The sequence below is a fragment of the Engystomops pustulosus genome, chromosome 4 (genome assembly GCF_040894005.1).
Source record: "Engystomops pustulosus chromosome 4, aEngPut4.maternal, whole genome shotgun sequence".
Taxonomy (NCBI): domain Eukaryota; kingdom Metazoa; phylum Chordata; class Amphibia; order Anura; family Leptodactylidae; genus Engystomops; species Engystomops pustulosus.
The window spans coordinates 196495514-196521402 of record NC_092414.1 but is presented as its reverse complement, the minus strand read 5'-3'; the positions used below and the strand labels follow the sequence as shown (position 1 = coordinate 196521402).

Genomic DNA, 25889 nt, shown 5'->3' with positions numbered 1-25889 from the left:
AAACCTGCACCAATCTCGAAAACAGGATCTCCCTGACCTCCTGCTCGCTGCCTGTGAGAGGTGGATATTCTAAGAATTTGTCATAAATACTGAGGATGGAAATACCCCTTTAAGTGGTATAATCGGTCTTTCTGATGTTGACTTTGGTCAAAATTATTAAAAAAAAAATGAAAATCACAATTTATGTCTTCGGACACATGTATAGACCTTTCTAGAAGAAATAATTGAATTTAGCTGCGCCTATGATCCTAGCACAGGCACTCATTCTTTCCCATGAAGCCTTGCACAGCGGGCTCTGTGTACTGAGCTCCTCCTACCTCTTCGTATTTCAGCTCAGTCTATAGAGACTCCAGCACCTGCCTATGCCATTATGTGACCATAAAGATGAGCCAAGACACCAGATATCAAAAATCTTTAATTAAACGGAGTACATAAATGTGTACGTGTGGTCATAGCACATAAGAGACAGCGTTTGTATAGGATCTGGATCTTGCATGACTTTTGCCCATGAATGGCACCCAATGCTGTGACTGTCCCCATTCACTTAAAGGGGTTTTCCCACAAAGGAAAGTTAGGCCCTATCCAAGGTATAGGGCCTAACTTGCTGATCAGTGAGAGTCTCAGTGCTGAGACCTATGCAGATCACGAAAAAGTGGGGTCCTTCAGACCCCTCATCGCTCCGTCAGAATAATGGAGCTGACGGCGGATAGGGCTTAACTTTCCTTTTTGGGAAAACCTCTTTAAAGGTGAATGGTGTTTCCAGAAAAGAAACATTAGGGCAGATCCTTTATCTCCTACAGTTGCTTTAAGACATTTTCATTGTATTAACTAAGGTCATATTTTGCAAAGATCCTGGAAATGAACTGTAAATGAAACCCTGTAATCTGACATCACTTCCCGTTGCTGGCGGTACTAGTGATGGAAAGTCCGGCTCTTCTTAGTGAGCTGGCTCATTAGGCTCTGCTCACTAAGAAGAGCCGGCTCTTTTGGCTCCTGAACGGCTCCTTATTAAATATATAATAGGGAGCCTCAGGCCAGTCAGTTCCCCTACAGTCCCAGTCCCGCTATCTGATTAGGGGCGGCGTACTGAGGGGAGCCAACTCCCGTCTTTCACACAGACTTCCTGCATGCTGACAATACATAATGCTGGTAATACTGACTTCTCTCCTTTATCCAATCAGAAGCAGAGACAGCAGGGAGTATTCAGTATTTACAGAATTATGTATAATGTAGTGGGAATGCCGAGCAGGAAGTCACGTCAGTCGCAATAGCCAATAGCAGCAAAGCAGGAAGTGACATGAGAGAGGAGGCGGGGTTTGATAAACTGTAACATGCAGGAGAATTTATAGTACTTAGGCTATATTCACACTGCCGTTGCCCACCCGTACCGTACCGGGCAACGGCAGTGTACGGGGACAGGAGGAGGAGGTGAGCGCAGCTCACCCCCGCCCCTCTCCATAGGAAGTAATGGCGCACGGCGCCGTATTACGGTAAAAGATAGGACAGGTCCTATCTTTCTCCGGGTACGGAGTGGTACGGTGCCGCACCGTACCGCTCCCGTAGGGCGCCGTGCACCCATTGGCGTCTATGGAGGACGTATATCGGCCGTATATACGTCCTCCATACGGCAGTGTGAATGTAGCCTTACAGTGTATAAACAAGCTTGGAATCTAGCCAGAGGAGGAAGTATAGACCCTGATATGTTACATCACATAAGTAGATGCTTTTTACGCATTATATATTTTGTATTGGAAGGAGTTTTCTTCAGTGAATTATAAATTAAGAGCCGTCCCGTCTGACGAAAAGACTTGCAGAACAATTCATGAGTGAACGCCAGATCATTGGAAAAGCGCCGGATGTTTTTGTGGAGAGGCACCTGGAAGGCAAACAGGACAAGGAGGAGAGTTTTTTTTGTAAATTTTAACTCTATTAAATACAACAAATACCAAAACTGACTTTCTTCTCTATATAAATAATCCATAGAATGTATACAATACCAACATCTTCCCGGTCACAGTGATGTATGCACAGGTATCAGCACTTGCAGCACTCATACACATTATACAATACTCATGCTCAAATACACCAAAAATATCCATCACTGTCTGGAAGCCCATATTGATATGATGGGGGAGAGGTGTTTATAGATGAGAGATATGGGGTAGGCTTATAGGGTTTTCAAGGATTCTGGCAGCGAGCAACGTAACAATGATACCTCCACTCCTGCATGATGCCTCCCATCACCATGTTTGCAGACAGAGTCTATAGTGGTGACGTGGCGTTTACAAAGAAAGGTCAGCGGTGACATCAGGTGCTTGAATAGAACAAAGGGAGAAGGTGCTATAGTAGTCATAGTACTATAAGACACACTCCTTTTAAAGGTCAAGGTCTTATAGTCCAAAGTTCAGGAGGATCCAGCACTACCAAACCCTGCAGACCACAGTCCTCAAAACTGGGTGAAGTCCTGATAAAGCAAGTCACCAGATCTCTGAGAAAGCAGAGCCTCCACACTGCACTCTGCTGATGCCCAGTCAAATGTTTCTGCAGGACCTAGAGTAATGTCAGAAGCATGTGACTGATCATATGCTTCCTGCATCACTGCAAGGTCCTTAAAGGGAACCTGTCACCAGGAGCCCTGTTTTTGGCCCACAAATAATAGTGTGTACATTGCAAGAGTTTTTGTAGTAAAAATAGAATTTACTGAAAAAAAAAAGGTAACTTAGATCAAACTTTACCTGTACTGTATGCAGAGACTAGTCCTTTGTCCCCTGGGTATGGTAAAGAGGAGCAGTTCCCACCCACAGGAAAAGGACATGGGGGAGCCAAAAGAGGGCTCCTGCTGACAGGTTCCCTTTAAACTCTCTCATGCTGCCAGAGGATCTGCGACTGAATACGAAGAACAGATTTGTGTGTGTTATAGAAGTGCTGAGTGTATTTGTGTGAGTGCACCAAGTGTGTGTTTGTGTATACAATGACTGAGCGTGTGTGTATGTATGTATAGCAGTAATGAGTATATGTGTGTATAGCACTACTGTGTGTGTTCATATGTATGTGTGTGTGTATATATAGCAGTGTTTAGTGTATTTATGTGTGTATACAAGTTCTGAGCGTGTGTGTGTGTATTTGTGTATAGCACTAATGAGTGTTTTCATGTGTCTGTATACAGCAATGCTGAGTGTGTCAATGTAAGTGAATGTATAAAGCAGACAAGAGTGTGTGAATGAATGGATATATCATAGCCGAGAGTATTGATGTAGCCGAGCTGAATGTATGGAAGGAGGAGAGCTGTGCTTGTGTGTGACCAACAGGGATTTTTTTAAATTGGTGTAAAATATAGGTTTCCTTTTTTTCAATGACTAAATATGGGGTGTGTCTTATAGTCCAACAAAAACACAATAAGCATTACACCTTTATGGATGACGATACACATATAAAAAAAAACATCCTTAATATAAAGCTTAAAGGTGTTTTCCAAAGGTTGAAAAACATGGCTGCTTTCTTACTACAGCGGGTCTTCTCTCCTGACCCTGGATAGTGAGTATTACAACTAAGCTCCATTCCTCTCTATACAGCTGAGCTGCAATTCCAGCACACACCATGGTCAGGTGTGGCTCTGTTTTTGGAAGAAAGCAGTCATGTTTTACAAACTCTGGACAAACCCTTGAAGCCTAGTTTCTCACCTCGATTAGTCTTTGGCACTGTAGGACGTCCTGGAGAACCCATGATGGAAGCGCTAGGGACATCTGGGAGGGAAGACATCAACCCGCTCATGTCCAGAGCTACACGATGAAGAAGTTTGTAGGAAAAGCATTAGCTGACTCTACAGAGTACATCTAGACAATAGTAATATCATGTATCCAGTGATGCAGGGACCCAATCATTGGACTTCTATTTATTTACAAAACTGTGTAGCACTACAGCCTTGCAGCGCTGGGGTCCTGGGATCAAGTCCCACCCAGGTCAATATCTGCTAACAGTTTGTATGTTCTCTCCGTGTTTGTGTGGGTTTCCTCAGGTTTCCTCCCACACTCAAAAACATACTGGTAGGTTGATTAGCTTGTGAGCCCCGTAGGGACAGGGACCGATTTGGCAAGTTCTATGCAGAGCTGTGTAATCTGTGTGCGCTATATAAATAAAGAATTATTATTTATTATTATTAAGGTATAGCAGATGGTAAATCTGCGGCTTTTAACCAGCAATATCCTGTGCTCCAACTCCAGTGCACAGACAAAGATAGATAAAATAATTAGTGATGGGAATAATATAATTGCAATATGCTGTAACTCCCAGTAGTGGGGATTGTAGGTTCCAACTACTAATGATATTTACAAGTGGTTTTCCAGTTTTTATATATCCATTCATAACCTGTCCAAATCAAGTCCTCAATATCAGGTCACGAGGGTTCGACAAATAGGAATATCAATAAAAAGATCTACGCTCCAAATTTGACAAAGAACATGGATAAAGAAGAGCCCTTTTCCATATGTAGTGGCCAGGCTGCATTACTGCGCCTCAGCTACCATTCATTTGATCACAAAGTTATCTGTAATTACCCCGTGTGGCCACTACACAGTTAGCGGAGCTAGTCTTCTGGCTCTGTTGTCTTAGCTGGCATTGGAAACAGTGGTCAGACTCCAATTGGTCTTATACTGATGATCTGTCATATCAGAAATCTTATAAATTTGCTCACCTTTGTTATCGTGAACACGCTGAGGAGAGGTGATTAATGGACCAGTGGGAACCTCTGGAAAATCTGCTTCATCTGACTGAAGAATCTCATTCAACTCCTTCTCCAAATCATCAGTGTCCACATCTGGAAGAACGCGAGAGATACAATCACATCACATGATGGAGACTGCAGTGTCCTGCTATAGATTTCATCAACTTGATTCATGCAGTGCCGCGATTCTGCATCAAAACTACAGGTACATGTTTTCCCCTTTAGGGGTTCTGCCACAAAGGACACTGGGACCCCTATTCTGAAGATCTGCACATATAAGGTGTGCTCCATGCACTTCTATGGGACTTTAAGGGTGGTTTACAGGACAGATGTCCCCAAATACCCATTGGAGTGTATTTTATCGGGAATTGTGGTGCTCCCACTAATCACAACATCATGTTCAGTGTAATTCATGTATTTTGTCACCGCCTACAAGAACAACCTGTACAAAGAACCAGCACGGTATAAAGACCGTGACAAGAGATGCATCCTACGTACCAAGATCGCTGATTCCTACTCCTGACAGCGTCTGGTTGATGTCGTCCTGTAGGTCGCAGAACTACAGGAAGAAAATTTAAATTACAGGAATTAATGAGAATTAAGAAATTACCAAAAGCAAGAAAAGTAAAAACCATTTGAGCAATGATCCCCCGATACCATATAGATTTCGATGTACCCATTCCTCTAGAACAGTCCTTCTTGCTATATCAGAGCCAAGCGCCCCCTAATGGAGATCCCGAAGACTATGGCTATAGCCCACAAGGGCAGAGCAATGTCTCCCTAGTGCAGTGGTGGCGAACCTATGGTACTGGTGCCAGAGATGGCACTCAGAGACCTCTCTGTGGGCACACGGGCTGTCTCCCAGGCACAGAGTTTGCCAGACATGGCATCTTCCTGCAGTCTCAGGTAGTCCAAGTGGTGCCCTGCCATTGTAAAGTGACCCATCCTGTGCTGCTTGGTCCTGTCCGAAGAGTGAAAAGGTGTCGGATTGGAGCTCAAAGATTCTGGTAGCAATAAGTTTGTTACTGCCTAAATTGCTGTGTTGGCACTTTGAGAAAAGCTAGTGGTTTTGGGGTCTCACTTTGGGCACTCGATCTCTAAAAGGTTCACCATCACTGCCCTAGTGTATGACATTCACACCACAGCTTTAGGCTCTAGCTTCTAGCACAATATATGGGAACTCCGGTCACAGCCCCTTATAGCTACGGACAGGTCATTAACAGCACAGTTGTGGACCACCCCTTTAAGAACACGTAGCTGGACACACGAGTCCTTATTACCTCTTGTATCTGTTCCACTAAACTTTCTGTCTTCTCCAGACTGACGTCCTTCAGTGTTGAGCGCAGAGCAGAGACTCCGATCTCGTATGCAGACACCACCTAATAGGGATAGATAAGTACAGTGTTACTAAGTGCGGCATAGACACGTGTGCAGCGCCCCCCACTGGTTGGGTAATATAGTAATGGTGTCACCTTGCGATCAGTCTCGGCCATTGATATTCTCTCCAGGATGCCCTGTATTGTGTCCAGCTTTCCCTGTAGCGCCGATATCCGCTTTTCTACCAGTTTTCTACGCCGAAGGCATCTCAGTGCCTGCGGGAATGGCGAAAGAAAGATAATAAGAAAGATTGTTCCTTTCTATTCCATGGGTAGATGCACTGATAATATTTATATCCAAGGAGGAGACGGCTATTCAGCTTTACTGAGAAACAGGGGTACATGCTGCCCTTAGAAGTTTATGTGAAGATGCTAAAGTTTTATCAAGATTTCTACTTGACATCAGCGCTTGATTCCCAGCTATACTGTTCAGTACTGCTGTATAAAGGCCTCTATGCTGCCGCTTCTACACTTCATCTCATCATCTACATATCATCGCATCACTTCCAACATTGTTTCACGTGAACTTATTTCAGGTGGTTATAGAAAAGCTTCAGGATGGGATTGATGATACCATTTGTGCATATATAAACCTGACTGATGCACAACTGAGCCAGAACTGATGAGTTTTATCACTTATAAATGTGTGATGTCTTCACAAGTTATAATGTACTGGGTGATGGGCAATATAGGCAAATAGAAATCTACTGCATCTCACCTGATTCTTATTCCCAGCCTTATTGAAGCTTCTTGCCTCTTCTGTCAACCTGCAGGAAATTTAAGTGTATATATATTTATATCAAGGGTTTTTAAGATCTGACACTTAATTAATTCAAAGCAGAGTATATAAACCTGTGATGACCCCATGATATGGGAAGAACCAGCACCCTGCTCTAGCTTATGCAGGGTCTCAGATACAGGTCTGTCTGCAGGTCTCTGTACCGATTTGTAGTATCCAGATCTGCAAGACCCATGTACTCAAAACTTGTTCCTGTTCAATTTCAGGAGAACAAGAGCCAGGCTTTCCCCCATCCCCAAACATGAGGACCCATTTAAAAAGGATCTGAATACTGTGCCTTGCATTGATTACTCAGATGGTGCTCCCTCTAGTGGCCAAGAGTGATAAGTGTTATATCTATAACAAACTGTCCATATACACTCAACGGCCACTTTATTAGGTACACCTGTCCAACTGCTCGTTAACACTTAATTTCTAATCAGCCAATCACATGGCGGCAACTCAGTGCATTTAGGAAGAAAGGTGATTTGGTGCCTTTGAACGTGGCATGGTTGTTGGTGCCAGAAGGGCTGGTCTGAGTATTTCAGAAACTGCTGATCTACTGGGATTTTCACGCACAACCATCTCTAGGGTTTACAGAGAATGGTCCGAAAAAGAAAAAACATACAGTGAGCGGCAGTTCTGTGGGCGGAAATGCCTTGTTGATGCCAGAGGTCAAAGGAGAATGGGCAGACTGGTTCGAGCTGATAGAAAGGTAACAGTGACTCAAATCGCCACCCGTTACAACCAAGGTAGGCAGAAGAGCATCTCTGAACGCACAGTACGTCCAACTTTGAGGCAGATGGGCTACAGCAGCAGAAGACCACACCGGGTGCCACTCCTTTCAGCTAAGAACAGGAAACTGAGGCTACAATTTGCACAAGCTCATCGAAATTGGACAGTAGAAGATTGGAAAAACGTTGCCTGGTCTGATGAGTCTCGATTTCTGCTGCGACATTCGGATGGTCGGGTCAGAATTTGGGGTCAACAACATGAAAGCATGGATCCATCCTGCCTTGTATCAACGGTTCAGGCTGGTGGTGGTGGTGTCATGGTGTGGGGAATATTTTCTTGGCGCTCTTTGGGCCCCTTGGTACCAATTGAGCATCGTTGCAACGCCACAGCCTACCTGAGTATTGTTGCTGACCATGTCCATCCCTTTATGAGCACAATGTACCCTGTAACATCTGATGGCTACTTTCAGCAGGATAATGTGCCATGTCATAAAGCTTGAATCATCTCAGACTGGTTTCTTGAACATGACAATGAGGTCACTGGACTCAAATGGCCTCCACAGTCACCAGATCCCAATCCAATAGAGCATCTTTGGGATGTGGTGGAACGGGAGATTCGCATCATGGATGTGCAGCCGACAAATCTGCGGCAACTGTGTGATGCCATCATGTCAATATGGACCAAAATCTCTGAGGAGCTTCCAGCACCTTGTTGTATCTATGCCACGAAGAATTGAGGCAGTTCTGAAGGCAAAAGGGGGTCCAACCCGTTACTAGCATGGTGTACCTAATAAAGTGGCCGGTGAGTGTAGGTGACAGGTCTTAGACATTCTGCATATGCATTCTGGGAACCCATCTATTTCAGACCCAGTGTCAGACTCTCACGATTACCATGACTCACTTAGATGATTCCTCACAGCCACTCTTCAGTCTCTCAGATAGCAGCTTTTCACTTTTCTGTAATTCATAGATGCCGATGTCGGTGTCTCCTATAGGCGTCACATGACTATTTCCTTCCTGGACAAACTTGACGAGCTGCGATATAAGACAATGATCTGCACAGGGTTAGGGGCTTAGTAATGGAGGGAAAGATGTTCAATGAGCAAATATTAATTGAAAAGATGGAAGCTCTGCACCTATATAGATGGGATTCTGTAACAAGAGAAGGCTTTATGGGGTTGGATTCATCGACCACCCTCTAGGCCAGTGATGGCAAACCTTTTAGAGACCGAGTGCCCAAACTACAACAAAGACCCAATTATTTATCGCAAAGTGCCAACACAGAAATGTAATTTGTGATTTATACTCCATTCTCTGTCACAGTTTTCATTGATACCAGCCCCTGAGGACACCAATAAAGCAGAAAATAGTCCCAGGTAGAGCTGTCACTTTAAAATACCTCTGTGCATAGCAAGTCCTGGGCTGCCTGGGACTGCAGGAAGTTACCTGGAGTCATCTCTGGTGATGGCCTGAGTGCCAACAGAAAGGGCTCTGAGTGCCACCTCTGGCACCAGTGCCATAGGTTAGCCATCACTGCTCTAGGCACTACCTTGACCACAGTAAAGCTGACAATTTATTAAACAGCCTTTGCGCCTGGCTCCCAAAAATACATCGATGCATCATTCTGCTAAGAGGGTCCTAAATGAGGGACAAGCCTATGATAGCCGTGACAGCAGCTACCTCCTAGAGGACCAGTCACTTGTTATGTGTATGCACAGCTTTAGCGCTTTGCTCATTATAAGTGTAAAATTAGGCTCTGCACATAATTACATCAATATTTAGTACAGGAGTTCAGCTTTATGAGATAATGTGGATTCACCAGGATACTTCAAAAAATTACTTCTCAGTTGATCTAGAAACTTTTCAAAATTGATCACAGATTTTAGAATAGTTGATCGATTACAGACCGGAGAAGTCTTACACTGGGCGCCTCTGCCAATTGTGTTACTCCAGTGACAGCTGCTTCTGCTTAAATGATGCCAATGATGTTACATTGTTTCCTCACGTTACCTGTGTGCAGCTCAGTCTAATTCAATTGAATGGGACAGAGCCGCATTAATAAATCACAGCCACCACACAATGGGGCAGATTTACTTACCCGGTCCATTTGCGATCCAGCGGCGCGTTCTCTGCGGTGGATTCGGGTCCGGCCAGGATTCACTAGGGTAGTTCCTCAGAGGCCCGCCGGAATGCAATGAAGTACACCGGCCTATTCCTAGTGAAGGTAAACGCGAGTCCCGCAACACTTTTTTTTTTTTTTTTTTTTAATGCGGCGGTTTTTCCGAATCCGTCGGGTTTTTGTTAGGCCATGCCCCCGATTTCCGTCGCGTGCATGCTAGCGCCGATGCGCCACAATCCGATCGCGTGCACCAAAATCCCGGGCTAATTCAGGGAAAATCGGCACAAATCGGAAATATTCGGGTAACATGTCGGGAAAACGCGAATCGGCCCTTAGTAAATGACCCCCCAGTGTACAAAACTGTGGTTGTTAGGCAGTAGAGATTTTGACGCCCTTAGTACCTAGCAAGGGCTATGATTGGTCAGGTGGTGCATATTCATAGCCAGTGGCGTACCGACCGCGGTCGCAGCGGTCGCCATTGAAGCCGGGCCCATCGGACGAGGGGGCCCGGGAGACCGTCTCAATGGCAACCGCGGTCGGTACGCCACTGGCAGTCGGGCAGGGGCCTCCGTCCGTCCAGACAGGAAGCTCCTGCCCGTCACTGAATAGTGCTCGATGCGGCCGTAAGCGGCCGCTCGAGCACTATAACTGGAGTGATGTGGCCGGAAGACAACCCCGGCGCACATCGCTCCATGAACTGGGATGCGCGGCTGCGTGATGACGTCATCACGCGGCCGTGCACCCCTTCCTGCCCGCCCGCGGCAAGAAGATAGAAGACACGGGACCCGCTGCTAGAGGCGAGTATAGGGTTTTTTTTTAAATGGGGCTTATTGTATAATTAATTGTGGGGGGAAAAAAAGTGAATTAGTCTCACCGGTAATTCTGTTTCCATGAGTCCTCCATGACGGCACCTGGCACCTGGAGGTTGCACCTTGACCTTTGGTAGGGACAGGATGTTGCGAAGGCTATAAGGCCCCTCCTCTGCTGCTGTTCCCCAGTGTCTTCCAAATGACCACCGGAGGTTCCAGTAGAGTACTAGAAGATATTAGCCAGACATCATTAATAACACAGGGCATGGTATATATAGCCATCATGGAGGACTCATGGAAACAGAATTACCGGTGAGACTAATTCACTTTTTCCATGTCGTCCCCCATGACGGCACCTGGAGACTTACCAGATAAATAGACTAGGGAGGGACCACAGCCTGGAGAACTTTCCGTCCAAAGCTCAAGTCATGGCTAGAGGGTAGATCCAGGCGGTAGTGTTTTGGGAATGTCGCTGTACTTGACCACGTAGCTGCCTTGCAGATCTGGGAGATGGATGCTCCCCGTTTCTCTGCCCAGGAGGTAGACATAGCTCTAGTAGAATGGGCTGTTATACTTTCTGAAAGACTCGCATCTTGCAGCTGGTAGGATTTAGAGATAGTCTGTTTTATCCACCTGGCAATGGTGGAAATAGATGATTTTTCTCCCTTATTTTTTCCTCCAAACTGAATAAACAAGTTTCTGCACTTTCTGAAGGATTTGGTTCTGTCTAGATAAATTATGACAGCTCTCCTGACATCAAGCGTATGCCAGAGTGCTTCCTTCTCGTTCCTTGGGTTGTTACAAAAGGATGGTAGGACGATTTCCTGACTTCTATGGAAGTCTGAGACTACCTTTGGGAGAAAGGACGTATCTAATTTTAGTACTATTTTGTCTTCCGAGATGATCAGGAAGGGTTCTTTGGAGGATAGTGCCTGAAGTTCTCCAATTCTCCTGGCAGATGTTATGGCCACAAGGAAGGAAGTTTTGAGAGATAGGTCCTTCAGGCTGCATTCCGAGAGTGGTTCGAACGGAGGCTTCATAAGGGAGTTTAGGACTAATGATAAGTTCCACTTAGGGATATCTGATCTGATTGTAGGTCTTAGTCTTAGAACTGCTTTCATGAACTTCTTCACCCACCTGTGTTCTGCCAGGGGGAAGTCGAAACAGGCACTTAGGGCCGATATTTGGACCTTAAGGGTATTAGGTCTTAACCCCTTAGAGAACCCATCCTGTAAAAAATCGAGAATTCTAGCGATATTCGGTTTGTCTGGAGTCGGGGGGAAGTCCCCGCACCAAGATATATACTTTCTCCAGATTTTGTAGTATATTTTGTTGGTGATTGGTTTTCTACTTGCTGTTAGGGTCTGTATAACTTGATAAGAAATACCCTTGGCTAGGAGCAGTTCCCTTTCAGGAGCCAGGCCGCTAGGTTCAGAAACTTCGGGTCTGGGTGAAGAAGAGGGCCCTGGTGTAGCAGATCCCTTCTGCAGGGAAGGAAGATGGGACCTGAGATTGCTAGTTTTAAGAGGAGTGGAAACCATGGTTTCTTTGGCCAGAATGGTGCTACTAGGATCGCTGTCGTCTGACTCGACTGAATTTTTTGTAGGGTTCTGGAGATTAGGGGGAATGGAGGGAAAGCATATGCTAGATTTGTTTTCCATGACTGACTTAAGGCATCTAGTCCTAGAGGATTGTCCTTGGGTGAGATGGAAAAGAATACCTCTATTTGAGTGTTCTTTTTTGAGGCGAACAGGTCTATTGACGGGAAGCCCCATTTTTGGGTTAGAGAAAGGAAGACTTCCCTGTTTAGGGACCATTCGTGTGGGTCCATCTTTTCTCTGCTTAAGAAGTCCGCCGACTGATTCTCTGCCCCTTTTAGGAACACCGCTGTTAGGGATTCTAGGTGATTCTCCGCCCAGGAAAAGATCTTCTTGGTGACCTCCATCAGGTCCGAGGATCTTGTGCCCCCTTGACGGCGTAGATAGGCCACTGTAGTCACGTTGTCTGACAGGATTCTGATATTTTTTACCTGGGTTCTGGGAAGCCTTTTTAGTGTTTCCCACACTGCCGATAATTCCCTTAGATTTGAAGATTGTCTTCTCATCCAAGGGGACCATGACCCCTGAAGGTAACGGTCTGGTAGTACGGCTCCCCATCCAGAGGAGCTGGCGTCCGTTTGGATGGTCAGGACTGGAATCGGGTTCCATAGTATTCCCTTTTCTAGATGTTGCTGGTGTTTCCACCAGTTTAGAGAATTTTTGACTTCCAGGGGAATGACCTTCTTGAAGTCTAAATGTTCCACGTTCTTGTCCCAGATTTTTAATGTCCACGCCTGTAGTGTTCTTGTATGGAATTGGCTCCATGATACGCAGTTTAGGCAGGCTGTTAAGCGACCCAGCAGTCTCATGGTCGAACGGACACTGCATGATTTTTTCTTTTGGAATTTCTCTATGGAAGAGATGAGGGATTCTCTCTTGTCTTGTGGAAGAAAAGAGGCTTGGCGCCTGGAATCTAATATCACCCCTAAGAATTTTGTCTCCCTCTGAGGGACTAGATGAGACTTTTGGAGATTTATAATCCAGCCCAGATTTTCCAGGGTTCGGATTGTCCGATCTCTGTGGTTGAGAAGAGTCGGAGTCGAGTCTGCCACTATGAGGAGGTCGTCCAGATATGGGATAATGGAGATTCCTTCTTTCCTCAAGAATGCCGTCACTTCCGCCATGACCTTTGTGAAAGTTCTTGGGGCTGATGAAATTCCGAATGGCAAGGCTCTGAATTGAAAGTGGCAGACCTTCCCTTGTGGTGATTCTACCGCGAATCTTAGGAATTTCTGATGATTTTTGTGTATGGGGACGTGATAGTAGGCGTCCTTTAGGTTGATAGTGCACATTTGTGCGTCTGGAGGGATTAGTGGGGTGGCTGTCCTCACCGATTCCATTTTGAAATATTTGTATTTTATGTTCTTGTTTAGCCACCTGAGGTTTATAATAAGTCGAAGGGTCCCATTTGGCTTTTTCACAAGAAATAAGGGGGAGTAGAAGCCCTTCTTTTCTTCTTCTTTGGGAACTGTAACAATTACCTTCATTGTCAACAGTTCTTGAAGATTTTTCCATAACTGTGTTGTCGTTCTCCGAGATGTTGGGTTGGAGACAAGAAATTTTTGTTGTGGAGGGGAGCTGAATTCTAACTGGTAACCTGATTTGATGATACTCAGGATCCACTTGTTTGATGTGATCGTCTTCCATCTGTGGAGGAAGAAAAGAAGACGCCCCCCTACCTGGTAGTCACTGTTTTTTAGATTGATGTGGAAGGTTGGAGAATAGGTATCCTCGGCCTCTTCCACCTTTGTTGAAGGACCAGCGGCCCTGTTTTCCTCTGCCTCTAGAGTCCTTAGGATCCTTGGGATTCCGAAAGGAAAAGTTTTTCTGAGGTTTCTTAATTTCGGGAAACCCTTTGTTTTTATCAGAGGCTTTTTCCAGAAGAGTATCTAGTTCGGCACCGAACATGAAATCTCCTGTGAACGGGATGTTGCAGAGCTTCGTTTTGGACTTTACGTCCCCGCCCCACTGTCGAAGCCAAATAGCCCTGCGGACTGAGTTAGATAGCGCCCCTTCTTTTGCTGACAGTCTGATGTTTTCTGCTGAAGCATCGGCGAGAAATCCTGTCGCTGAACGCAGCAACGGTATCGTTTGCAGAAGGAGATTCCTATCCGTATCTGTTTGTAGGTGTTCTACCAATTCCCCTAGCCAGAAAAACAGAGTCCTTGCTATCGAAGTAGCGGCTATATTGGACTTGAGGCTGAGCATGGAAGATTCCCAGACTCTGCGGAGTAGGCTATCTGCCTTCCTGTCCATAGGGTCTCTTAATTGGGAAGAGTCCTCGAATGGCAGGTCCGTTTTCTTCACGACCTTAGACACCTGGATGTCTACCTTGGGGGGGCTGTCCCAGGTTTCTGTCTCTTTGGGGTCAAAGAGTAACCTGTTTCTGAACTCTTTAGTGATGTTCGCTCGCCCCTCGGGGTTCCTCCATTCTTCCTGGATGATGTCCTTTAGGGTTTGATTTATGGGAAAAACCCTTTTCCTTTTGGAATTTAACCCTCCAAAAAGTTCGTCTTGAATGGACTTAGGCTCAACCACCTCTTCCACATTAAGCGTATTGCGTACAGCTTTAAGGAGGTTATCCAATTCATCATTAGAGAAGAGGTATTTTGAGGTTCCTTTGTCCTCAGATACCGAGGAAACATCTTCAAGCGAGTCCTTCCAAGAATAGGTGGGAGCCGCAGAGTGCCTATCGTAGTCGGATTCAGTATCTAGAGATCTGAGTTTTTTAGGAGCTGGCTCTAGATATGATTCCGGATCCTGGTCCAGCTCCGGTTCAGGATCTGGCTCAGGACCTGGTCCCGGAACTGGATGATTTAGGTTAGCGAACATCATGAGGGAGGATTGGAATTCCTCCCGCATGGCCGCTTTAAGCTCGTTTAACATAGACGCTTTTTCTTCTTGTAAGGCCCTGGCTAGGCATTCAGAGCATAGTGATTTTGGATATTGGTCTGACAATCTTATGTTACAAGAAAGGCATCTTTTACATTTAGTAAGACATTTTCCTTTTTTGGGGTCCCTGTCTTTCTTCTCCTTGTCCTTAGGTCCTGAAGGGGTATCCTAGGACAAGGAGATAGAGCACATTAAAATCCACAGAATGATGCACAACGAGATTTTTTTTTTTTTTTTTTTTACTCACAGTACCCGGGACCATGGGGGAAGAAACGGAGTCGTCCGCCATAGTAAGGACTATTCCACATCTTCAGCGGTGAACTCGTTGGTGGTATAGAGGCTGACGCTGAGCAGGAAGCATTTTTAAACTTCCCGCCGCCCCCTAAGCCAATCAGATGGCTTCCTTAGCGGTCACGTGGCCCGAACCCGGAAGTCTCGCGCACCGCGCGCGAGACCGGCCCGCGACACCGCTGAGGGGAGATAGCTGTGGGAGGTAGCCCCCGGAAGCCGGGAGGCACCTCGTCCGTGGTCCGGAGACCTATGCCCCCCTCGGCTTTAGCTCTGGGCCGCAGGAGGAGGGGGGCCAGGACCGCGTCCTGTAGGACACCAGGCCAGGAAGGAAGGTAGGACCCCCGCTCGCGACCAGTCCTGGGGGGTTCTAGCTCTATCCCTCCCCCCCCCCCTAGGGGGAGAGACGAGGTCTCGCAACCCTGACCCTTGGTAGGGACAGGAATACACTGGGGAACAGCAGCAGAGGAGGGGCCTTATAGCCTTCGCAACATCCTGTCCCTACCAAAGGTCAAGGTGCAACCTCCAGGTGCCAGGTGCCGTCATGGGGGACGACATGGAAATATGTAATAATTCATAGTGTGGGGGGGAGAGATTGTAATAATTAATTGTGTGTGGGGGGTGGGCAGAATATGTAATAATTCATTGTGTTGGGGGGGGGGGAATATGCAATAATTAATTGTGTGGGGGGTAGAATATGTAATAATTCATTGGGGGGGCAGAATATGTAATAATTCATTGTGGGGGGGGCAGAATATGTAATAATTCATTATGGGGGAGAGTATATTTAATAATTTATTGTGGGGGGAGAGAATATGTAATAATTGTGGGGGAGGGCAGAATATGTGATAATTGTGGGGGAGGGCAGAATATGTAATAATTGTGGGGGAGGGCAGAATATGCAATAATTCATTGTGGGGGGACAGAATATGTAATAATTCATTGTGGGGGGACAGAATATGTAATAATTCATTGTGGGGGGGGTAGAATATGTAATAATTCATTGTGGGGGGGGTAGAATATGTAATAATTCATTGTGGGGGGTAGAATATGTAATAATTCATTATGGGGGGAGAGTATATTTAATAATTCATTGTGGGGGCAGAATATGCAATAATTCATTGTGGGGAGAGAGAATATGTAATAATTCATTATGGGGGGGCAGAATATGTAATAATTGAAGGGGGGGGGAGAATATTTAATAATTCATTATGGGGGGAGAGTATATTTAATAACTCATTGTGGGGTGGGCAGAATATGTAATAATCACTGAAATAACGGTTAGCAGAAAGGGTTTTGAGGGGGTTTTTTTTAGGTATAGTTGGGGAGGGGGGCCCCATTAGGAATTTTGTCCCGGGGCCCAGTGGACTCTAGTTAGCCATGGCTAGTTGCCGCCAATCCAGCAATATGTCCGGGTCAGGCTTCCAAACCTAAACCAGACCCCAACCATCAGGTGCGCTCGTCGCCAGTAGTCAGTAAAGAGATGGCACTACTCGTATGAGCGATGTGGGATCTTCAAAAAAAAAATAAAACAAATCTCTGGCAACCCCAGTATTAACATAAGTATATAAACATCTCCTTTCTGTGCCCACTTACCCTTTCGTCATCTCTCTGTAGAAGACAGACCTTCTTGTCTCTCATTAGCTGCAACAGAACCAGCTGCAATGCAGACTGACCCGGGATCAGGTCTTTGCAGAGTCCGTGGACATCATCCTCACTCAACAAGGGGACAGCACTCAGAGCGGAGGTGCGATACTTCTGTAACACTGCAGCTGCCTGTGCCTGGGGAGAACACACATCAGATTATCACAGGGAACACCATTACTACTCTGCACAGAGTACTCACATATAATGGAAATACCATGGTGTAAATAAGGGATGTCCATAGATAACAACTCCCACTGTGACCTGATCGGATGATGGGAATTATTAATAACATGAAATTGACCAAATACACTAAAATGTTAATCAAGTTTTACCAATAGAATTAATGGGGTTAATTGATAATGTTTGTGTAGTGAAAAGAGATAAAGAAAATTGTGAGGAATATATACTGAAAGTATATTGGAACATTATAAAGCTTTTCATTACAAAAATAATATCAACTGGACAACCCCTTTTATTCTGCTCCTATACAGACAACTGGAAACCACAATTCCTGCTGTCACACAACCATCTCTTATCAACGGAAGGGACAGATGCTACGACATGTAAATGCAGACTACACAGGGGTTGTTCGTAGTCTGTTACCAGGAGGACACATAGATCTGCCTGGAGCTGTGAACATAAAACAAGTCTGCATATAGTCTTAATGAAAACTATATTGTGACACCTATGCACACCTGTGTTTCTCAATGGTCACAGAAAACCCCTCATTGTGTGATGATGCAGACTTATGTTTGGCTGTGTTTACATGGAATTTTTTAAATAGAGATTTTGGTGTGTAAACCATTCATATCAAACACCATAAATCTGTGAAATACGGCCAATCTGCAAGAATAGTGTGTGAACATAGATGAATTATCTTCCATTGGACTCCATAATAACATTCCTCTCTGCATTGGTGATAATAAATGGACCGTCCTGTCCCCCCACTAACCTTTATTATTTCAGGAACCACAAATGGCTCGTCCAGGTTAAGCTGTCCTCCTAGAACGGAGCTGAGTGCAGAGCGTAGAGGTTTGATGACCAGTTGTCTCATGCCCCAAGAGACCCAGCCACTGGTGATACCCGCCACATAATCAGATTCTCTCTGTAGGGAGCCTCGTCTGCCAAAAGTAAACAGAAACTGCTTAATTAAGAAAAACTAGAAATTCTAAGTCTTTATAGTAAGTAGTAAGGACTCTAGAAATATCAGCTCATGCATGTGAACATTGTTTTGGGACATGTTCTTGCTGTTGTTGAAGTGGCTGGCACAGGTCACATGACCCTCCATCTGTGGCCATTTTATGGTCAGGAATGTCTGGCTGATAATGTAAAAGACAGGAGACTTCACTTTACATATCAAGAAAGTGGAGCAGAACTATCAATAGATGTATATCGGTAAATTACCTAATATCCTGCCCCCCACACTTACACACATGAGGTAAAGTGACAAACCCCTTTAATGTGCAAATGTGGGGATAGATTTGGGGTTGTTAGATTCAACCTCATAAGAATAGTCCATAGTCCCCCATAATTTGCATAGAGTTGGGAGCCAGGTCTTGTATGTATGGAAAAGCTGATAGAAAGTTGCAAAAAATTTCAGTGTACAACAAAGAAACCTAATTTTTTGTAAGACAAGACAAGCCCTTTAAGAAAAAAGGCACGTATTATCTCCAGGCCTGCATTTCACGTAAATGTTGATATTTCTGTGTTAGTTATCCTGCTCCAGTGAATGAGACCGGTTATAATGTCTCCATGTAACAGCAGCAGCGTCACCCAGTCCTCACCTCAGCATCTCCTGGACGACTATTCCCAGGCCCAGGGGAGCGCTGCCCTTGCGGGTAAAGTCTGTTTGCACTTGGCGCAATGTGATGCTGAGAAGCCCCTGAGCCTTGGCATGTTTTACTATCAGGGGGATCCAGAAGCCCATCTTACTATCCCAGTCTGCGCTGTCCACATCACGAGACTGCTTGAAGGCGGAGAACAAGAAGGACATCCGCTCATCATCGTCCCACTCCGAGGGGAAAGACGGGGCCATGGTGACTCTACATTAATGGGCAGATCTGAAATACAGAGGAAAGATCATTTCATATGTCAGTTATGTGTCCGGTTATATTACATCATGTTAGTGACATACAAAGGATTATATAAAGACATAGATAAGATGGGCAGAATCCACAACAATTATATAATTCTCAGTAATGTTTACATGCCGGGAGCTGCGCTGCTCACTCATTATACTACCTGTAATGGGGCTTTTAGTGTCTCATACAGCTGCAGTACCTAAATTGACCACTACAACAGTACAGTGAGCAATCCTGGCACACAATACACAAAGTGGTCAGTCTGAGAAAAAAGGCCAAATTTTATGGATGGACCATAGTACATAGGCTTCATAGTGAGTCCCAAACACTGTAATCAGTCAGTCACCTATGTCATGATGATGTTCACAGTCCCGTCCTCCACACTGCGGTTGGTCCGTAAATCTGTCCTGCGCAAATCCTGTGACTGCCTAAGCGTAAATGATCTTGTCTTTTCTTATAACCCTGTAATATTCCTCTGTTATTCCTCCTGGAAAGTAATGGCTCATCTGGGTGTCACCATTATCTAGCCAATGGGGCATGTTTCTATACAGTCTTACAGTACTTACAGCAAAGATTGGACAGATTGTATAGAGACCCAGCGCCAGCGGGTAACACCCATTTGTCAATGTACTTATACATTACCCGGAGGAATAACAGAGGAACAACATAACATAGCTATCTCATGGGAAATACTAAAAAGGCAGGTCTAGAGAGTAGAGGGGTTTAACCTGAACCCCAACTAGAAGGGGAAGAGGTTTACCAGACAGGACCCCTCCTGCTGATATACGACCCCCACTACCTGAGCTACAACAAAGAAACGAAAGTAAAAGTGAAGAAGGAAGTAACATCAGCTTATCACATATTACACACAGTATGGAGAGTAAGCAACACACTGTACCGGCCGCTCAGCTCTGTACACAACACATGCTAGAAGGCAACACAGACCTTAACCCCCGCGTAGCCAGCTGTCAAGAAGAGAATTGACCCTCTACGGCCACCAGAATCCTGCAGATCCAAAGAGACGATAGTGACGTAGAGCGTCCCGAGCGTCTCTTGCTCGCCACCTGCCGGCAGTGTCTGAGCGCTGCAACTCAAACCTGAATCAGAGCTCCCGCCCACCGGGTGACGTCATGGCGGGAGTTGGCGGGAGAAATCGGAGTTGCAGCTGGGTCCAAGCGTGCGGTGACATCCCGGTAATACCGTGTACCGGCTGTCATACTCTGTACCGGTATTAATCTTCACATTTTTCCTATGTTTTTTATGACTCTCTACCGTAGATCAAAGCTCTCGTTTATTTTTTTACCATTGTTATGATGTTATAAGCGCCTTTGTGTAATGAGTCGTATATTTCAATGTACAGGCGGTCCCCTACTTAAGAACACCCGACTTACATACGACCCCTAGTTATAAACGGACCTCTGGATGTTGGTAATTACTGTACTTTAGCCCCAGGCTACAATGATCAGATGTAACAGTTATCACAGGTGTCTGTACTGAAGCTTTAGTGTTAATCCTGATTCTTATAATAACCCAACATTTTTAAAATCCAATTGTCACAGAGACCAAAAAAAAATTGTCTGGGATTACAATAATAAAATATACAGTTCCTACTTACATACAAATTCAACTTAAGTACAAACCTGTATATTTATAATTGGGCACATGTAACGCATTGGTTAACTTTTCTTGCTGGGGAATGGGGGAAAAAAATTCTAATTTTATTATTTATTTTGCATGAAAAAGTTTTCTATATACTTTCGAAATGTACATTACTGTGTCCTGCATGTCAGGATGCATAGACCCCATATGTACAGGGCTTTGTTCCATATTTGCAACTTTAGCAAAGTTATTTTTTTAACTTTTTTTTGGTTTCATTGTCAGCGGAAATGTATGAAGTTTGATCTTTGCGGGATCAGTCAATTCTTTGCGCCCTTGTCATCAATTTTTAGTCAAGATTTTTTAGGGAGCAAAAAATAAAGGAATTTTTATTTGTATTCCGTAATTTAATTAAATCCTCCATCAAAATCCATCATGATAAACCAGGGGCACTTACAGTCCAGACACCGTCACAATGGTAATCTTATTATATTTGTTATGCATGGCCTCATTACTTTAAACAAACTTTTTAAAAATTATGCCCTGGGGCATTACCAGTGCTCCTCTGTGCAGCAAATTCACAAAGTCTTGTACTGTCACCCACTCTAACCCTGCCTGTTTAAATCTCATAGTGGGAGGGGAGACATGCTCCTGCACAGTGTAGCAGCTTATGAAGCTAAAGAACGGAGGGGCTATGATAAAGCACCAATCATTAGCATAATTTTAAAGGGAACCTACCACCACGAATCTACCTATAAAGGTAGATCGGGTGGTAGGTGGATGTATGGGACGTGAGGATAGCCCTTTTTAGAGCTAATCCTCACGTCCCCGCTAGCATACCATAAACTTTATTGCCCTAATATGTTAATTTAATTAAGCGGCTACCGGGGCGTGGAGTAGCCGGACACGAGGCTACACGGCGCGGCTACTCCACGCCCCAGTAGCTGCTTTCCCCCGCCTACCATGCGATCTTCGGCGCGCAGCTCCTGGCAGCTGCGCGCCCTCGTCCGAGAAGCCGGAGTTCTGCGCATGCGCAGTAACTCCGGCCAAGATGCGCGATCTCGGGAACGAGGCCGGAGTTACTGCGCATGCGCAGAACTCCGGCTTCTCGGACGAGGGCGCGCAGCTGCCAGGAGCTGCGCGCTGAAGATCACAGGGTAGGCGGGGGAAAGCAGCTACTGGGGCGTGGAGTAGCCGCGCCGTGTAGCCTCGTGTCCGGCTACTCCACGCCCCGGTAGCTGCTTAATTAAATTAACATATTAGGGAATAAAGTTTATGGTATGCTAGCGGGGACGTGAGGATTAGCTCTAAAAAGGGCTATCCTCACGTCCCATACATCCACCTACCACCCGATCTACCTTTATAGGTAGATTCGTGGTGGTAGGTGCCCTTTAAAGCAGGAAGGACCTATGAGTAAGTATCCCTGGTTTATCATGATGGCTTTTAATGGTAGATTTACTTGAAATTGGGGTTTTCAAAAATTGTTTTGGGGGTTTCTTGATTCTGTGGGGGGGAAAGGTGTTGTTTGCAACTTTTGAGAATTGCACATGCCCAGAAATTCCAGGGATGGGACCAGCTTCACCTAATAAGTGGCCTCCCTGGAGATGTGAAAGGATATGATTACCTGTGGTCTCAGGAGGCCTCTCATTGCCCGGAGAGGGTGTTGTGACCCCTGAAACTGTCTGTAAACTGGAAGAAACCACGCAATGTGTGACTTGATACAGGATTAGAACACTTTTTTTTTTCCCTCTTGGCTCCCTATGGGTTTTCCAGAATCCAGATGTTACATGCCTTCCATTATACACGGCGTATAGTAAATTCCCCCCCTTGTAATTGTAACTTAGATTAGATAACTGGGCTGTACGTCTAATACTTGTTACCCGTATCCCCAGGTGACAGACTGCGCAGTACATCATGGAAGACGAGCTGGGACTGTCGGACCAAGACTCGGATGCCGGGAGTGAGGAGGTCCTGACCCCTGCGGAGCTCATCAGCAAACTGGAAGAGGTGAGAACACGGGGATATGGAGCACACAGATAATCGGTGTCCATAGATCTATAGGTTCATATCACAGCCATGCTAAGACAATCCTACTACTAGGAGGGTAGGAATAGCTGACAAGGACTGGGTCGGGGATCTCTATAGGATACATTCCTAGCTTTGTCTTTCAAACTGATTAGAAACTGGTCTGATTGGAGTGCACTGGGTTACAGATATTAGCTATACTCAGGATATCCCATCAATATTACATTGGCCTGGGTGTTGGATGTTTGATCTCCACTAATATCTTAAGACTGTATAATCAATAATGAAAAAAACAGAGGTGCAATCGTCCTCGGTAGCTGTCAGTATTTGCATGTGCTGCTTTATATATCAGGATATTGATGCACACATCACCTTTTCCAAGTGTAAAATCTATGAAGGAGGTGCATGCAAATTTATAGCTGTATCGTCTGTGAATGCTTTGATCTATATGAACATGTGCCCTTCTGCAAGCCGGAATTATGTGAATGGTGCAGGTCAAATCTTCTGTATGTGAATATTCCCTTAGAACGTGTCAAGCAATGGTTATTCTTTTCTGTCTGGCTGCAGGCCTGGCTCAATGAGAAGTTTGCCCCAGAACTCCTGGAGAGTAAATCTGAGATTGTGGAGTGTGTGATGGAGCAGCTGAATCACATGGTAAGGTTATTGCTGTCCCTATTACGGATCCCCTTGCACATCGCTGCTGTCACACTGATAGTCGTCTGTTTTCCCTACCAGGAGCAAAATCTGCAGCGAGCTCGACAAGGTGACCTGAAGATAAGTTTCCATCACATGGAGATAGAGAGGATCAGGTTCATGCTCAGCAGCTACTTGCGCAGTCGCTTGCTTAAGGTATCTGCTTCTTTTATACACTGTGTGTGGCTTCTGGATGTGTTAGAAGAACAGTCTATGTATAGCGCCGACATATTCTGCAGCGCTTTATCCTTTACTGGGTACCTGCAAGAATGTAGTGTTACAGTAACAAATAAATTAAAGGGGTTATCCGGGTGTTACAAAATACTGAGGGCCGGGCTGGGGTGGGCTAGTTAAACATAATAAACATGTACTTGCCTCAATCGGCGCTGCTGATGTCCCGCGGCGCAGTCCGTCTCCTCTGTGCGCCGGTCTGTTTACAGGGGCACACAGGGAGCTTCCGGCCGGCCAGAAGCTCCCATCCGACACCATCTCCCAGCGCTTACAACGCTGAGAGATAGGGACGTATGGGAGGAGCCGGCTACATAGCGGACCGGAAGTTCCCTGTGCGCGGCTTCTGTGCCCCTGTAAACAAACAGGACATCGCCGGCGGAGGAGGTAAGTACATGTTTATTATGTTTATCTAGCCCACCCCAGCCAGGCCCTAAGTAATTTTTAAAAGCCGGATAACCCCTTTAACAATTCATACATGTACTACAAGTGGGTCACCGATGGTTGTGGTTTTCTCAGCCCTGTGTGTAGCCACAAATTTTGGGATAGATCCTGTTCCTTAAGACTTTTACAGCACATCAACAGGATACATTAAAGGGGCATTCTCAAGTTATCAGCATGGAAGTAGTTCCTGCAGTTCACAACGCTTGGTGTATTTCTGCATCCCTGTACCTGTAAGGCCCAGTTCACACGAACGTATGCCCACCTGGCTACAGCATACGTCGGTGTGCAGTAGTGTAGAAGTGCGCCGCTCCCCCTACCCATCTCCAAAGAAAATAGTAGCCGCACAGCCGAAGATGGAGCATGCGCTATCTTTTTACGGCTTGGAACTGTTAGCAAGCTAGCGGCCGTCCATATGTCCACCAGACGGTCGTGTGCATGAGGCCTAACTCTTACATAACTGGTCGTCCCAGTTTTCTGATTAATCATGTCTAATATTTCTTGGATGGGGATAATATGTAAGGACCAGAATACCCCTTTAAGGGGGGGGGAGTAATTCCATTTACAATCTGCATTTGTGGCTTGAATGCTGACTTCTGGATATCGGGGGTCTTAGACATATGTGACATTTATGAACACTCCACATCTTCATACATTGTTATACATCCCTTCTCTTGTATCAGATTGAAAAGTTCTTTCCTCATGTCCTGGAGAAGGAAAAGTCAAGAGGGGAAGGTGATCCGCCACATCTGTCTCCAGAGGAGTTTGCCTTCGCCAAGGAGTGAGTATTTCTGTTCACACGTTTTTGTAGTTCTGTTTATTACACTGACCTAAAAGAGTAAATTTAAAGCTTCAGAACCCAAAACTATAATTATAGTATGTAATTTTAACTATAATAAGTCTGTATTTTTTGGTAGTTGATTTATGTTAATGGATCTGGTAGGAACTGATCCCTGCATCGTCGTTGCAGGTATATGACAAACACAGAGACGTTACTGAAGAACGTGGCCCTCCGGCACATGCCCCCGAACCTGCAGACGGTGGACCTGCTGAAATGTGGTGAGTACTGTTGCCTCGTGCTTGTATTTTCCATTGCTGCTAATCTATATGTAATATTGACCATATTTTTATTGCAGTCCCCAAGCCGAACCTGGACTCATTTGTGTTCCTGAAGGTGAAACAGGCGCAGGAGAGTATCCTGGTGGAGCCGGAGACAGATGACCAGAGGTAAGGGAAAAGGATCGGCGGATACAGGGCTATGGTACTTGTGCCTAACGATAAATAACATCCAACTTCTCTAAAACTTTATCTCCCGACAGTGAATACACTATAGACATGGAGGTGGGCTCTCAGCACCTTATACGTTATCGGACAATAGCCCCTCTAGTGGCCTCAGGAGCTGTGAATCTCATCTGATTGATGGTCTCGTCAAGTGGCGTGATGCCATGGAAGACTTTAATTATTTGTTCATGGTGCCATGGAAGTCTTCATTTATCTGTTCATGTTGTATGGTGCAATATGAAGTGTGACCAGCAGGGGGCATGTGCGGCATACTGGATGATGGCGTCTCATTATACTATGTATATTTATAGACGTTGTACCTCTCTTAAAGGTGCGTGTCACATAAAGCTGGCTACTTTATGGGAAGGTCGTAAACGGTGACAACGGACACGGTAATACCCGGTATCCCAGCATGCCCTGCCATACATTTATTGCTTGCCAAGTAATCTTCTGGTAAAGGTAATAGACAGTAACCATGACAATCTGCGTTATATACAGCTCATATGATGGTCAGATTACTAAATCTGTGTACAAAAAAAATAAAAACAAGAAAATAAAATCTATTTTTCATTTTGTACATGTA

General features: G+C 45.3%; 2 protein-coding genes across 5 annotated transcripts; one reads left to right on the top strand and one right to left on the bottom strand.

The window, feature by feature from the left end:
* Positions 1-397: 397 nt before the first annotated feature.
* On the bottom strand, positions 398-20122 carry CHMP7 (charged multivesicular body protein 7). Of its 2 annotated transcripts, none has more exons than XM_072149309.1 (12): positions 19988-20122; positions 18746-19021; positions 17914-18082; positions 16911-17096; positions 8510-8643; positions 6815-6863; positions 6193-6312; positions 6001-6099; positions 5219-5279; positions 4691-4813; positions 3681-3779; positions 398-1876 (listed from the first exon to the last, which is right to left on the bottom strand). In XM_072149309.1, the coding sequence occupies exons 2-12, from the start codon at positions 18994-18996 to the stop codon at positions 1839-1841; spliced, it is 1329 nt and encodes a 442-aa protein (XP_072005410.1). In that variant the 5' UTR covers positions 18997-19021; positions 19988-20122; the 3' UTR covers positions 398-1838. The 2 variants fall into 2 exon arrangements, with proteins under 2 accessions (XP_072005410.1, XP_072005411.1); XM_072149310.1 differs by lacking the exon at positions 19988-20122 and adding an exon at positions 19941-19963.
* Positions 20085-25889, top strand: GINS4 (GINS complex subunit 4). Of its 3 annotated transcripts, XM_072149313.1 has the most exons (9): positions 20114-20270; positions 22531-22645; positions 23231-23317; positions 23399-23512; positions 24709-24806; positions 24996-25084; positions 25162-25252; positions 25345-25477; positions 25510-25889. In XM_072149313.1, the coding sequence occupies exons 2-8, from the start codon at positions 22553-22555 to the stop codon at positions 25439-25441; spliced, it is 669 nt and encodes a 222-aa protein (XP_072005414.1). In that variant the 5' UTR covers positions 20114-20270; positions 22531-22552; the 3' UTR covers positions 25442-25477; positions 25510-25889. The 3 variants fall into 3 exon arrangements, with proteins under 3 accessions (XP_072005415.1, XP_072005414.1, XP_072005412.1); XM_072149314.1 differs by having other exon boundaries at positions 20085-20235; positions 25345-25889; XM_072149311.1 differs by having other exon boundaries at positions 25345-25889.